This window comes from Felis catus, chromosome F2, assembly GCF_018350175.1.
Source record: "Felis catus isolate Fca126 chromosome F2, F.catus_Fca126_mat1.0, whole genome shotgun sequence".
NCBI classification, from domain to species: domain Eukaryota; kingdom Metazoa; phylum Chordata; class Mammalia; order Carnivora; family Felidae; genus Felis; species Felis catus.
Genome location: NC_058385.1, coordinates 75568058 through 75581634, shown reverse-complemented (window position 1 = coordinate 75581634; position 13577 = coordinate 75568058). Strand labels below are relative to the sequence as shown.

Genomic DNA, 13577 nt, shown 5'->3' with positions numbered 1-13577 from the left:
TAAATAGCAAAAGATATTCCTAGGCAGTAAGAAGCTGTTTCCAGCTTCTTTCTGTTTCCAGACTCCTTCCTCCTTCCCTGTCACGGTGCATGGGCTCTGGTTCTGTTTGAGTTCAGCTTTAAAATATCTCCTGAATAATTCCGTTCAGATGGGTATCGAGCACCTGCTGTAAGCCAGCTGCCATGTGGGCACGGTCTACAAGGGGGACGTGGCGGGGCAGTGGGGTCGGGGCATCAGATACCTGCCCTCGGAGGGGAGGGCACCCGCTGGCGGTCATGGGCACCGCGTGTGACCACCTGCCCTGCACCAGCCCCGTCATCACTCCTCACATGTGCGTAGAGAGACCACTCTGTCCACCCCATTTTACCACCGTTTCCAAGACAAGGATTCTTTTTTCCTCAGTTGATTGTTGAGACCACACTGAACTGCTCTTGGACTCTTGAGAAATTCGAGACACATCAGGTGTCTTAGCGCTTTTTGCTGCCCGAGCATCTGTCTCTAACCCCTCCTCCACCGGCTGAGTGAATTTGGCCCACACGCAAACCTTCTTACCCTTGTTCTGTGATGGACGCAGGGCCAGTAGGGGGGCGTCTTTCTGTTTCCAGACATCTCTCACAGCGAAGGGAGTTGGCCCCTCCCTTCTGCGCAGACCGGCCCTCGGGACCCTGTGGACAAGTCTGCTCCACGCAGGAGGGCTCACCAGGCCCTGGGGTCTAGGAACCAGGCTGCCGTGTTGACCGGCCAGACCCCACAGCACCCCCAAGTGCCGGGACTTGATTGGGGATGGCAGTGACCGCCTGTAGTGGGCAGTCTTTATAACCTGGGCTTTGGACTGTTTATAGGATCAATATCTTCAGAAAAGAAAGAGTATCTACTGTCTATTTACAACCAAGAGAGAAGTAGGGCGGAGGGGAGGCATTATGCAGTCTCCCCAGGAAGGATGAGTCACGGCCTTGCTCACTTGCTGGGCGTTTTGTCCTTTTTGAAAGGCTTTAAATCTTCATTGATGCACGGAATGGTTTCTCCCTGCCTGTGAATATCTTTTGATGTTTCTACGAGTTTCTTGCTCATAATATCCTTATTTCGGTCCTGTATATACATACGTATTTCTAGAGTTGGAAATTTACGATGCTTTTTTAACAAACCACATTCATTTATACCTCTTCTTTCCTCTACAAATTTGGTATGGTATTTACCATCCTCCCTTTGTTTCTGACATTTACAGCACCACACCTAATCGACGGCAAACGTGCTCGCTTGCTAACCTTGGGACATGGGTCTGCCAGCCCCACCTGTAAGCTCTCGCTCGGTTATACGTTCAGCAGTGGGTGAAACCCTAATTACTGGGAAAAATGAGGCTCCTTCCTCAGAGCTTAAACATACACAGGGGACTGTTTCACCTACAAGAACAGACTGCAGTGTTATCACTCTTGTTGTTTGGTTGTATTGGGATCATTCCTGTTATTTGCTTGTATTTGGATCTCTGTCTGCAGCCCTCTCTTACCTTGCCGTGAAATCTGCGAATGCCTGCGGCAGAAGGGACCCTGGAAAGGTGTTCGCAGTCTGGGTATCCCACAGTGTTCAGGACCAGGGCCCTGTCCTTCAGGAAACCTCCTGCCCTGCCCCCAGAGGTCCAGGATGAGTGCCCCGCCTGCCTCCTTCCCCTAAACAGAGTGCAAACCCACGGGTACTAGCCCTGGCTCTGTACTGAAAGGTCTCCTTTAATGCCACACGATGTGGCCTAAAGCACAGGGGCTACGGTGAGCGCCCTTGGTGACCTCATGCATTTGGAGACACAGGCTTCTAAGGGGCCTCTGCCGCGGTCGCAGGTGACTCTTCTCCGTGACTGGCACCATCTGACTGTGGCACCTGCACGGTCTCAGCTCCGCTGTCTTTGGTGGGTTCTGAGCAAGGGTAGCACGTTTCTTAAGAGTTCTCCTCTGCATTCATTTTTCTCAGTGATTCATCCAAGAAGGAGGCACTCGCTGTTTGCTGTCTGCCAGGTGTGATGGGGGTCAGTGCTGGGCATGCTAGTTCAGGGCGCGGGGGGCTCCCGGGATGACAGGGCATAGACCCGATTCTCAAAGGAAAGGAGGTGGGGTGGGTGTGCAGGCAAGCAGAGCAGCAAGGACAGGAGTTCAGGGGCAGGAGAGAACACGTGTGTGGTCAGGGTGCAGAGCCGGGCATGGGGGAGGCAGGGACCGGGGCGGGAAGATCCTTGTCCCTCCCACTGGGGGGCTGGGCTTCATCCGCAAGGCTACAAGCCACCCAGTAGTAGACGGAGGCAGTTAGAGGGACTGTAGGCCTTGGAGGGTCTCACCTGGCTTCGCCTTCCAGAATCCCCTGTTACTGGCTGTGGGATCTCAATAGCATGAGGTCAGGAGTGTGGGAACACTCTTATACTGGCGGGGGGGGGTGGGGTGGAGGGGCTGCCCCCTAGGTCACGGGGCGAAGGGACGGTGGTGCAAGGAAGCAAGTGGTGTCGGAAGATGCAGACTGAGGAGGTATGAAAAGGAAGGTGAGGAAGGACAGAGAAGTGGCGCAGCGTGAGTTTAGGCACCTCTGTGTGGCAGCCTTTCTGCACCCGTGCCCATGCTCGTGTGCACGTGCACACACATCCACGCACACACACACACATGCCCACACTCATACATACACATGTGCTTGTACATGCATGCACAGACGTATGCATACCAACACCCACATGCTCACGTACACACACACACACACACACACACACTTACGACACACCTCCAGTTTGCCTCCTTGTGGCAGTCCAGCTGTTGTTCTAGGTTCTTCGTGTCTCCCGTGCCTGGCCTCATTCCGCCTGCCCATCACGGGCGATCATTCCATTCTGTGAGTCGATGCTCTGGACGGTGGCTCTGCCCTCCCGATGGCGTCTGAGTCCTGTCTGCCTCCCTTGCACCACCGTGGGCCGGTGGTGAGGCCGGCTCTCGGCCGGTCCTGAGAATGACCGCGGCACCAACAGGAGGAGAGTGGGTGGGGCTCCCCCGTTCATCTCCTGGCCTGCAGCCCTGGAGGGCTCCCTTTCAAGGGCTGTGCCCCCGGAGACTCAGTGTAATAAATAGGAACTTGGTTCAGCATATGGGGAAGTGGATGGAGGTGTGAAGGAGGCCTGAAGCCATCTCCCTGCAGCGGCAGAGGTGACTGAGGGCTTTCTTCCCCCTGAAAACGTGAAGGAAGATCCCTGTCATGGAGACATTCAGACCAGAATCTCCCACGTGAAGGTGTTTAGTATTTTCCCCACACCCGCCGGGGGCAGTAGGCTTGTGGGACAGCGATGGCATGTGGGCCGCGTCCTGATGGAGGTGCTTTGGTGCGATTCTCATTCCAAAGAGTTATGAAGCAAATAGACACTAAAGCAATGCCATCCCGACAGGTATGGTTCTGAACTCTTTTCATTCTAGGGCCAGCAGAGGTTTTAAACCTACCTTTGGTTACTCATCGTTTATGAGCTTGGAGCCAAGTTTAAATAAGGCGCTAGGTTTCGACAGAGCCCGACTGTTGCCTGGAAATTCCGGTGCCCGCCAGGACTGAAATTGCAGAGGTCTGATTGAGCTCCTGAGGGGTTTTGTGGACTGGAGCCCCTCTGCACGAGCTCACGGCCGACTCGGGCACCAGGAAGTTATCCACGCTGTTCTGAAAGCTCTGGGTGGGAGGCGTGACGCACGCGTGTTGTGTATTATAATCCGCCAGCCGTGTTTAGAAATGGCGTGTTTAAATACCCAGCTAGTAACAGCTCTCCCTGTTTTCTCACGGCTGCTTCTGTGGGATTCAGCCGTGAGACACAGCTCTTTCTTCCCTTCATTGGCCTTTGTTTGTCATATGATGGCCTTGAAAGTCTCTGGGCTGTTCTGGTGTCCCGGGGGCGTTGTGGTCGGTGCGGTGCATGACACAGGATGGCGTGTGCTGGGCACGCGTTCCAGGGCACAGAAGGCTGTGCACAGAGGTGACGTGCTGTTCCGGGGCAGGCTTCCCCACGGGACACCGCTTTCCCGGATGCCTTCCCATCTGGCAAGACAGCCGCCTCCACGTACTTCTTCTCCTGGCCAGTGTCAGGGATTCCTGAGGACAAGGTGTCCTTGCCGTCACTGTCCCCCAGGGGCGTTCTTGGGAGCATCTATGTCTGAGGCGTGGGGACACTCTGACAGAGGAGCCCGTCGGTATGTTCTTTTCAGAGTGGAAATGGAGCTGTGAAAACGGATGATGCCAGGGCTGGATGTGGGAGGCCAGCGGGAGAACCAGGAAGAGGGGCGGTCCCGAGCCATGGGTGAGGAGCCCCAATCATCTGTCTGCCCGTCAAAGGCGTGGCAGCCCGGGGGGCCGCTGTGTGTCCCGGACCGAAGTATCTCCTGGCCTGGCGTCCAAGCACACGGGTGTGGGAGGGGGCAGAGCGCGGGGGCAGAGCCCTGAGGGAGAGCTCTCCGCCTCCCTTGAGCCCCACGCTCCTCTGGAGCTGGGCACTGAATCCTCGAAGGGTGCTCTGACGGCCGGCTGCTACGGCAGAAGCAAAATCCTTCCTGCGGCATCCGTGCGGATGCGTGGCATCTCCTCACACTGTTACGTGTCTGCGGTGTTCACCCGTGGCCCGGGCCCCAGGCTAGACGGGCCGACCGTGTTCTCCCAGGAACCACTCCCGCGGCGTGGCCGGTGTGAGGCCGCCTCGTGCAGGCTGGAGAGTTTTCAGACCAAGAGTCAGAAGACCTGGGCAGCTTCCTTCCTCTCTGAGCCTGCCCCTCTCCCGTAAAATCAGGGGGTGGACCTTCAGGACTTTCGGAGCCAAAGGGGATCCCTGTGTGGACAGTTTGCCTCTGAGCCTCCCTGTGGTCTGGGAGGGCTCCCGTCAGACAGACACCAGGGCCAGCAGTGGCCTGGCCTGGGGGTGGTGGCAGCTCCAAGCTGTTCTCTCTGCGATGGCTTCCAGGTTCTACCCCCGGATAGTTCTGTAGGTGGCACCGGCGCCCCCTGTGTGTCCGCTCAGACCGTGGCGCCGGGCGGGGACGCAGGAGCCCGTCCCTGCTCTCCAGAAGCTGCGGGCACATCAGGGAGATCTGTGCAGGACGGGCTGTGATACAGAGCCGGGTGAGGGCTCTGCACAGGCTCCGTATGGCGCGTGTGAGCGCGGGGAACCCCTCTTCCTTGAGGGCTCCCCCAGCTGGGGCCGCTTCTCGAACGTTGGGAATGAGAACGGACAACCTGCCCGTAACGGTTTTTACAGAGAAAAGCGGACGGGGGACCAGGAGCAAAGGGAGCACGTAGGGCAGGCAGGGGGGTAGGGAGAAAGCGAGACAGTGGGGCAGCTGGGCTGCTGGCCCGCCCCATCCCCATCAGCGCTTGCCCTCGAGCGGACGAGGGGGCTGGCGGCCACAGGAGCGCTGGGCCTCGGCGGGAAGAGCGTCCTTGGCAGGAGTAGAGCCCAGCAGACAGCCAGCTGGTGTAGATCCTAGAGCTGCAGAACTCGGAGCCTGACTTAGCGAGTAATTTGTACAGTCCCGTGGGTTAAGGTTTTCTATTAAGCTATCTCTGCTGCTAATAATTTAGCTGGAAGATGTGTTAGATACGGAATTGGGGAAACCCATCTCAGGGGATAATGACATTGTGAAGCCATATTATGTCTACCGTGGGGAACAATTTTAAGCCTGTGCTAATAGTTGAAGCTACGAGAGATGATTCTGAATGGAGGAAATGGTTGAGGCCTCTACGGGCAGCTGTAAGGCCTTTGGGTTGTGGAAGGTAATCATGTAACCCGATTGATCGGTGACACGGAATCCCATTAGTCGCTGTCGCACCACACCAGCCGAGGAGGGTCTCTGGCCGGGGGGGGTCACCCAGACCGAGGTCCAGCTCTTGCTGCCTTCCAGCTGTTTGACCCCCGGTGAGTCACTGGGCTACTGAAGATTTCATTCAGAAAGGCCCCAGCACGAGGCACTGTGCGTCCAGGGCTGGCCAGCTGGACGCCGGGCCCCGTGGGACGCGGAAGGTTCACGGTTTGCACGAACATGAAACGTGGGGCGTGGAGGGCGGAGAGGGGCTCCCTCCGCTGTGTTCCGTTCCCGGATCAGCTGTAGGGCAGTGACAGCTGGGCTGGCAGGGCCCCTGGCTCACAAAGGCTCCTGAAAACATTAACACTGCCCTGCAGCAGGCCCAGGCAGGCTGCGGGAACCGTGGCCGTCGTGAGTTAGGTTTCGGGACTCGGTAAGGTGATGGAGCGGCGGCACGCAGACCCTCTTACGCCTGTGCCCCCCCCCCAGAAGGACGCTCTTTGCAGGACTCCTGCAAAAGTCACATTTACCTTCGCCGCCATCTCTCTCCCTGGTGAATTAAGCCCGAAAGCCCGTGTTGGGAAGGTGTACTGTGTGCTGTCACCATTAGCAGTGGATGGAGTGAACGGTGATTGTGTCGCACAAAACCCTGGAGCTGAAAACTGAAGAAACAAAACAGAAACAGAAAGGAAAAAGGGTTGTCTTTGGGCAGACTTCATCCTTCGAGAAGGCGATACAAACAAATGCACGTATACATGTAAAGGGACAGTGAGACAAGTGTAACACTCAGGGAGTCTTGACCTCTCACGTTAGGCAAGTTTTGATTGGTGGGGTTTCGTAGATGGGGTGATGCTGGCCCTTCTTGGAAGACCGTTCGTGCCTTCCTTTGTAAAACGAAGTCTTAGTCCCTCAGCTGAGGGAAGCCCTTCCGGACCCGACCGTGAACCTCGCTGCCGCTCCTTCCCAGCGCTCTCTCCGTCCTGTGACTTTGGCACGTTGGACAGATGCCCCTGGAGGGCCTCCCACGAGCAGATGGCCCCGTGGCCTGCAGCTCAGGGTGGGGCCCGGCGCCTCTGGCTCAGCCGGGAGCAGCGCCTCGATGCAGAGAGGGGTCCAGAGCAGAGGCCGAGGACGGGGAGCCTGGAGTGTGCGAGAGGGCTCAGAACAGAGCCCAGGTGAGGCTGTGGAAGCAGCAAAGAGGGTGTCCCAATGAGTAAAGCTGAGGTCGGCTCAGCAATGTGAGATGGAGCAGAGCCTTCTGGAAAGGTGAAGACAGAACTCTGCCTGGTGGGTCTGCTGGTTGGGAGATGCTCACTAGCCCCTCTCTGTCTGTGAAGCCTTTTGCCGCCACCGCGGACAGCACCACCCTCCATGACGCAGCCCCCGGGCCCCCACGCGACGGTAATAAGCACTTGGTTTACCGTTATTCCAAGCACGGTGGCCTCACTTGGTCTCTGCCTGTCTTCCTCCCCACGTCTGTGGGCAGAGGCCGTGTCTGGGTCATCTCGGGACCTCCCCCTCCTCCTGGGCTGGCTCCGGAGAACCCCACTATCATGGACACGGGAGGCTGTGGCCTACGCGGGGGCAGGGTTCCCCGTGTCCACGGCCCTGGTTGCGGCCCTCGTCAGTACGGGGCCATCGTGGTGTCCGCGTCGTTCACAGGGACAGGCGTTTTTAGCCAGTGGAAACTCGCTGTTGTGACTGCCTCGCGTCTCCCGTGCCCAGGAGTGTGTGTGTCTCAGAGCTCGTGTGCTGGTTGATCTCAACATTTTTATCGCATCATCCGTTTACCTGAGGTGCAGCAGGCTTACTTGGCACGTGGAAGGTCCCAGGCCCTCAGCACGGATCACCTCGCCCCTGCACCTCTTCCTTTGTGTAGAATTTCCTGACAGTTAAGGGGAAAAAAAGCATTTGTTGTTCCCCTCCTTTCCCCAGCCTTCTGCCAGGCACTCTCTTTCAGTGTGAAATAAATCAATATTTGCTTCTAAAGTCTGGGTGCACAGTACATTTTCCCATTTAAATGAAATGGAAGCAAACACTAAAAAAAAAAAAAAGAAAAGGTCGTGATTCACTCTAGAAAAACAAATCAGGCTAAATGTGTTAAGAGTTTCCACTCAGGATAGGTCTCTGCTTCTGGTGAATTTTTCTAGTCCACATTAGCAGTTCCTCCTGATCGTAGCTTCGTGTGGTGCCCTCCCCAGAAAGGCCTTCCTGTTCCTCTAAGTGCAACATAATCCCCCTGTTGACACAGCCCTACCTGCTCACAGGGCACAGTACTGTCACAGGGCCGGAGGGGGACCCCTGGAAGCCACTTGGGTCAGTCCCAGGGGAGCACGGAGTCGTGGTTGTTGCGGACGGACGGGCAGGGAGAAGGTGGCTTCTCTAGACACCAGCTGGGAGAGGAGTCGGGTGCCATGACTGGGAGCTTCCGGAGGCCACCTGAGCGCACCCGCCTTCCCCGTCAGTCCCTGGAGTCACTGCTCCTTCTACCCGCCCTGCCTGGCATCCCTCCCCACTTCTCCTCCAGAGATGTTCCCTGGCCACCGGCCCCTCCCACCCCCCAGGCTCTGCCGGCCCCTCGGCCCCTGCGTCTGCCCCGCTGGGCTGTGGTTTTCCACCGCGCCTGTCACGGCCTCTGGTACCTGGTGGGGCATCACTCAGCAAATACGTACTCGTGTGTGCCGATCATCCAGCTTGGCCCTGGGGGAGAGCTGTGCCTGGACTCCGCAGCCCCTGCCCGCACGGAGCGCAGCGTGGTCTGGCGGGGTGTGAGAAGAGGACAGAGGTTTGGAGGAGGGGAGGAAGTCACAAGTGACGGACAGGCCGCAGTACCTTTCAGGCAGCGGGTGTTTAGGAAAGTCATGTCCGACGAATACTGCGGGTGCCGGAAGGGCCGTGGTGTGGTTAAGCACCCACTTTGCGTGTAGAATGTCCTTTATCTTTCCTCCAGCCCCCTGAAGTGGGCATTAGTCCCCCGTTCACAGATGAGAAAACTGAGGGTTGTAGGGTAGGTGTGTGACCTCACAGCTAATCGTGGCGAGCAGCCGTTCGAGCCCTGCTTAGCGCAGGACAAAGGGCCATGTTGACCAAGGGACTGCTTTGGCCTTGCCGTTCGGACCCCAGCCCCTGCCCTGGAAAGGATGCTCCTGTCTCACGTCCCTGCACACATCTGAGGACTCTGATTCCCTTAGAGAGCAATCCCATACCCTCCTTCTCTTCCAACCCTTCCATTATTTTTGCGGCCTCAGGCTCCCAGCTCCTCCTAAACCTTCCCCGTGTTCTTTCGATGACTTTTCTTCCCGAGATCAAAGACGGTTGTTATTTAAAGTAGGCCAGAGCCCGCAGGGTCAGGGATGCTGGGCATCAGCACTACCGGAATTGGCTCTGTCTGGAACCCGCCTGCTTGGAGCTCCGGACAGTGGCCTGGCTGTACAATTCAGGTGCCCTCCACTGACAGATGTCCCCACAGACTCTCCTGCCCAGCCCCAGGGGGCGGGGGCTACCTCCGCCGGCCACCTCCCCCGGATAGCTAAGGCATTGGTGTTGGTGGACTGCATCTGGGGGGAATCAGTCTTGCGGGAACATCTCCTTTTTCCCAGTGCGAGACTGATCTGCAGTACAGGGGCTGGGCTCCCACAGTGTGTGGAAAGCCAGAAAACCCGGGATAAACCTAGGCCCCTTTCTCAGCTCCAAATGGCCCAGCTTTGAATTTCCAGGAGCCGCCCCCCAACCCTCGACACGGTTGCAGTGCATAATCTGTGCGCTGCCCTCCAACCCGCACACCCTTGGCCGCCCCCGCGCCCCTGGGAGGCAGCTTGGCGTCAAGAGAAGAGCCTGGACTTTGGGTGTCAGCTCGGGCTCCGCCACCTGCCGCTGCTGGGGCCTCTGGCCGTGTCGCTCTGCGGCGTGGAGCCTCCCTCTCTTCGTCCATAAAGCAGGGACGGGAGCAAGCGGTGGGGACGAGCTCCCGGAACCTACCAGACGCTCTGTCAGCAGTAGTTGTGATTCTGTTGTCGTGGCTCGACCCGGAAGCAGGACCCGTGTGACCTTTCTCTTGCCCTCACACAGGTCACGGACGAGGAGCCCAGCTCCAACCACACGGTCATGATCCAGGAGACCCTCCAGCAGGCCTCCGTGGAGCTGGCTGAGGAGCACCACCTCGTGGTGTCCTCTGACGACGTGGAGGGCATCGAGACGGTGACCGTCTACACTCAGGGTGGGGAGGCCTCGGAGTTCATCGTCTACGTGCAGGAGGCCGTGCAGCCCGTGGAGGAGCAGGCGGTGGGGCCGCAGGCCCAGGAGCTCTAGGGGACACGCGGCGGTGGCTGGACGCCACGGGGCGGGCCCGCCAGGCTCTCCGCGGGACGGCACCCTTGGTGGCTCTCTCCTCCACGGTCCCCGCCCAGGCGGCCAGATGGGGCTCCCCTCGTCCCCCTTTGGGGGGGGGCAAGGCGACCGGCATCACCAGCAATACAGGACCCCCCCCCCCCCCCGTTCCCAGCACAAACACACACACCCCTTCCTCTGCGTCCTCTGCTTCCGGAAAAACTAGGCATCGACTTCCCACACAGCCCACGCCGCATCACCCCTTTGCTTCGGGATTCATGCAGGGACCCGGTGCCCATCAGCGTCTGCCCTGAATCACACCCCCAACTCCCTGACCCCGTGCAGGTGCCCAGCCTTCCTCCGGGACCGCTCTGTGGCCTGAATGATGGGAGGGAGCCAGCCGGCACGGAGAAAGTGACCTTCTGGTTTGGAATCCCCTCCCGGGGAAAAGAGGGGAGGGGATCCTGGCTTCATCCACGAGGTCCTACTCCCCCACGTCCCCAAGTGTCGAGGGCACTTGTTACCGCTTGCGGAAACCACAGTTGAGGACCTCTTGTTCCCGCGACAGGCGGGGTCTTAGCTTACGTCTTAGAATCCTGCTTTTTTTTAAAAAAATGCACTTTTTACTATTCACCTCCCGTTCTATGAGATGTGGTGGGTAGAATAAAAACATTCTCGGCCTGAGCACTCCAGTGTCTCCATTAGCGTGGATGGTCTGTGTCTCCCCCTCTTGTGAATCAGAGTCTTAGGTTTGGGCCCCACCCGGAACCACCCCATCCGAGGTCCAGAGCCCTCAGCTCATAGATGAGTGTGCCCCCCCCCCCAAAACATTTTTAAGTTTGCTTTGGGGCCACGGCTGGAGGTGAACGGTCTTGCCTTTTATTTCCCGGGGCCTGGCCCTTGGTTTGCTGCCTGCCCCTCCTTTCCACCTTATGCTCAGGAGGGGCGACCAACGGACTGAAGGCGTCATGGCACGCTGCTCTTGGAGGTGCAGGCCGGGAGCCGTGATAAATCCCTTCTTGAGCCTCTGCCCTGTGCACAGCATGGTAGGGGCATCGGGGTGAGTCCTCCGGCGGCCTGCCCCGTCCTGGGTCTCTCGACGTCATCACCCACCCTCCAGTTCACGGAGGTCAACGTGTGTTTCCTCTGAGAACCCTTCAAATGAAGTCTTCGGCGTGTATAAACGGATGCACCGACACAAAGCGGTAGTTGCTCTGGTTGAAGACGGCGGAGTTCACTGCCACGCGCACTTGGCCCTCCGTGGGTCATCCCACCCCGGCAAGCCCCGGAGGCGCCTCTTGAGGGAGGTGTAAAGCTGCTGCTCTGAGACCAGGAGGCAGGTGGCCTCTTGCCCTAAGCAAGGAAGGGAGTTCAGGGAAGGAAGGACACTCCCCGGTCGGGATGAGTTGGGGAAAGTTCCCAAAGGAGGCGGCCTGTGATCAGAGCCTTGCAAGCTAGATAGAGGGAAGGATGACGGTAGAAAAGTAGCACTGAGTCATGCCCGGGATGGGACAGCATGGGGGAGGGCCAGTGACCCTTGGGCAGTCCATCTGGCTGATGGGTGGCTCTAAGGAGAAAAGCAGAAAGATCAACCAGAAGCCAGAACCAGGGATGATGAGACAGGACGGATATTGATTTTATTCAGTGAACCACGGGGACGTGGCGGCTGTGGGTAGCCCCAGGGTGTGGAGGGCAGAGCGGTACTCCAGAAAGGGTGATGTCCGGACACCAGGGTGGGCTATGTTGAGATGCTGGAGCATCCAGATTGGAGGCAGAGTTCCCGGGCTCAAGCCCAGCTCCATCCCTTCCTACTTGAGTGACCTTGACACGATTCTGTGCCTGGCTGAGTTTTAGTTCACTCCTCTGTGAAATGGGTCTCAGGATAATTGCTAACTGCTAAGATTGCTGAGAGGACTGAGTGGGCAAAGCCCTGGGAGACACTCACAGAGTAGCTGGCCCATACTCTGCACATATCGGTTACGATTTGTATCGCTAGGCACGGGGGACCAGACCTCAGCGCCCCCCAGACTCTACCGTCTAGTGGGAGAGATGGGATGTGAACACACAACAGGAAAAGACTCACTGAATGTGCTCAGGGCTTCGAGTGAGGCCACAGGGGGGAACCTGCCCTTCCTTGGACCAGAACTGACAGGGACATGGGATGCTGACGAACAGGTGCCCAGCCATTTAGGGGCACTCAACCTCCCGCACAGCTGTCCACAGAGCTAGAGTCTGGGCGACTTCAGGGCGGGGCCAGTCCTGCATGCTGGTCCCCTCGAAAGTTGGATCTGACTCTTTCTGAGATGCACGTCCAGCATGGGCCTTCTTTGCATCATCATGAAAAAATCTTGTTCTAATTTGCAAACTCCCCATGAAGAGATACCTGTCCTGGATGGTGTTCAGCGTGAGTGCCCTGGGTGCCTGCTGGGTCGTCTGGAGCCCTTGGGCACCGCTAAATACAGATTCGACGGACAAGCGGCTTAGTGTCATGAGGGCCTTTTGCCGGGGCAGGGAGACAGGCTTTGGTTTGAGTCCGATTTCCACAGTGAGGATTTGTTGTGACGTTGGTTAACCTTTAAGAGTATTGTGTCATCACCCGTAAAACGGGATAAATCATTCGCCCCATTTGCCTGGTTTGTTTCAAGGATTTACCGTGATCGCATTGCCGTAATTGCGCGTAGTAGGAACACGGCAAATACTTTTTTCCCGTTGTTCACGGTGGGTTCCTAGGAGAATCCCATAGCAGCTGGACAGGGTCGCCTCATGTCCCCGCCTATGAGTGGAGCTGAGGTTCACGTGTAGTCCAGTTGCAGAAGCCTGGTGTCCACTGTCTTCCCCTCTCCTGGGCCTGTCACGGTGCCTGGCGTGCGTTCAGTCACACACTGAGTCCGCACAGGCCAATCAGCTACCTCCAGTGGCCGGGCACTGGGCTGTGAGCTGGGAACACAGCTCGTCAGTGACGCGTCCCAGACCTCAAGGACTTAGCCCTGGGTCAGAGGGTGGAAGAGTGAGCAGGTGACAGGAAGCCCAAGCGGAAGCATCTGCAGAAGCAGAGCCCAAAGGGGGGCCGTGGAAGACATGGCTGTCCCCTCCACCGAGCCCGGGGCCAGGCAGGGTGGAGGCTCACCCGGGAGATGGGAAGTAATGGAGACCCGGAGCCGGTGTGGACTGGCCCAGCCGAGCCCTGCTCTGTGTCCCACCTGTGCCACGCTGTGGTGCAGCTGGAACTTTGGGAGCCTGTGGCATCTGGCTGGTTGAGATGACTCCAGAGGACGGAGGCAGGGACCCCTGAGTGAGGTTAGGACCTTGCTAGGCCTGGAAGGAAGGGGGTGGGGAGAGAAAAGGATGCATGGGGAGAAGGAAGGGAAGAGTTTTGCTGTTTAGTGCATCCACACCGTATTTTGTACCCACAGACCGTTTCCCTTGGCCGCGGTCCTGAAATCATCCAGCCCTTGGCTCTCTCCCCTT

At 58.0% G+C, this 13577-nt stretch overlaps 1 protein-coding gene across 6 annotated transcripts in view; it reads left to right on the top strand.

Annotated features, from left to right (window-relative positions):
• ZFAT (zinc finger and AT-hook domain containing) overlaps positions 1-10793 on the top strand; it is a 286335-nt gene extending 275542 nt beyond the window's left edge. For all 6 annotated transcript variants that reach the window (XM_023248127.2, XM_045050258.1, XM_019823176.3 and 3 more), the window contains one exon: positions 9852-10793. In XM_023248127.2, coding sequence (XP_023103895.2) covers positions 9852-10091 — 240 coding nt within the window. In that variant the 3' untranslated portion in view covers positions 10092-10793. The remainder of the gene's footprint in view (positions 1-9851) is intronic.
• Positions 10794-13577: the final 2784 nt, after the last annotated feature.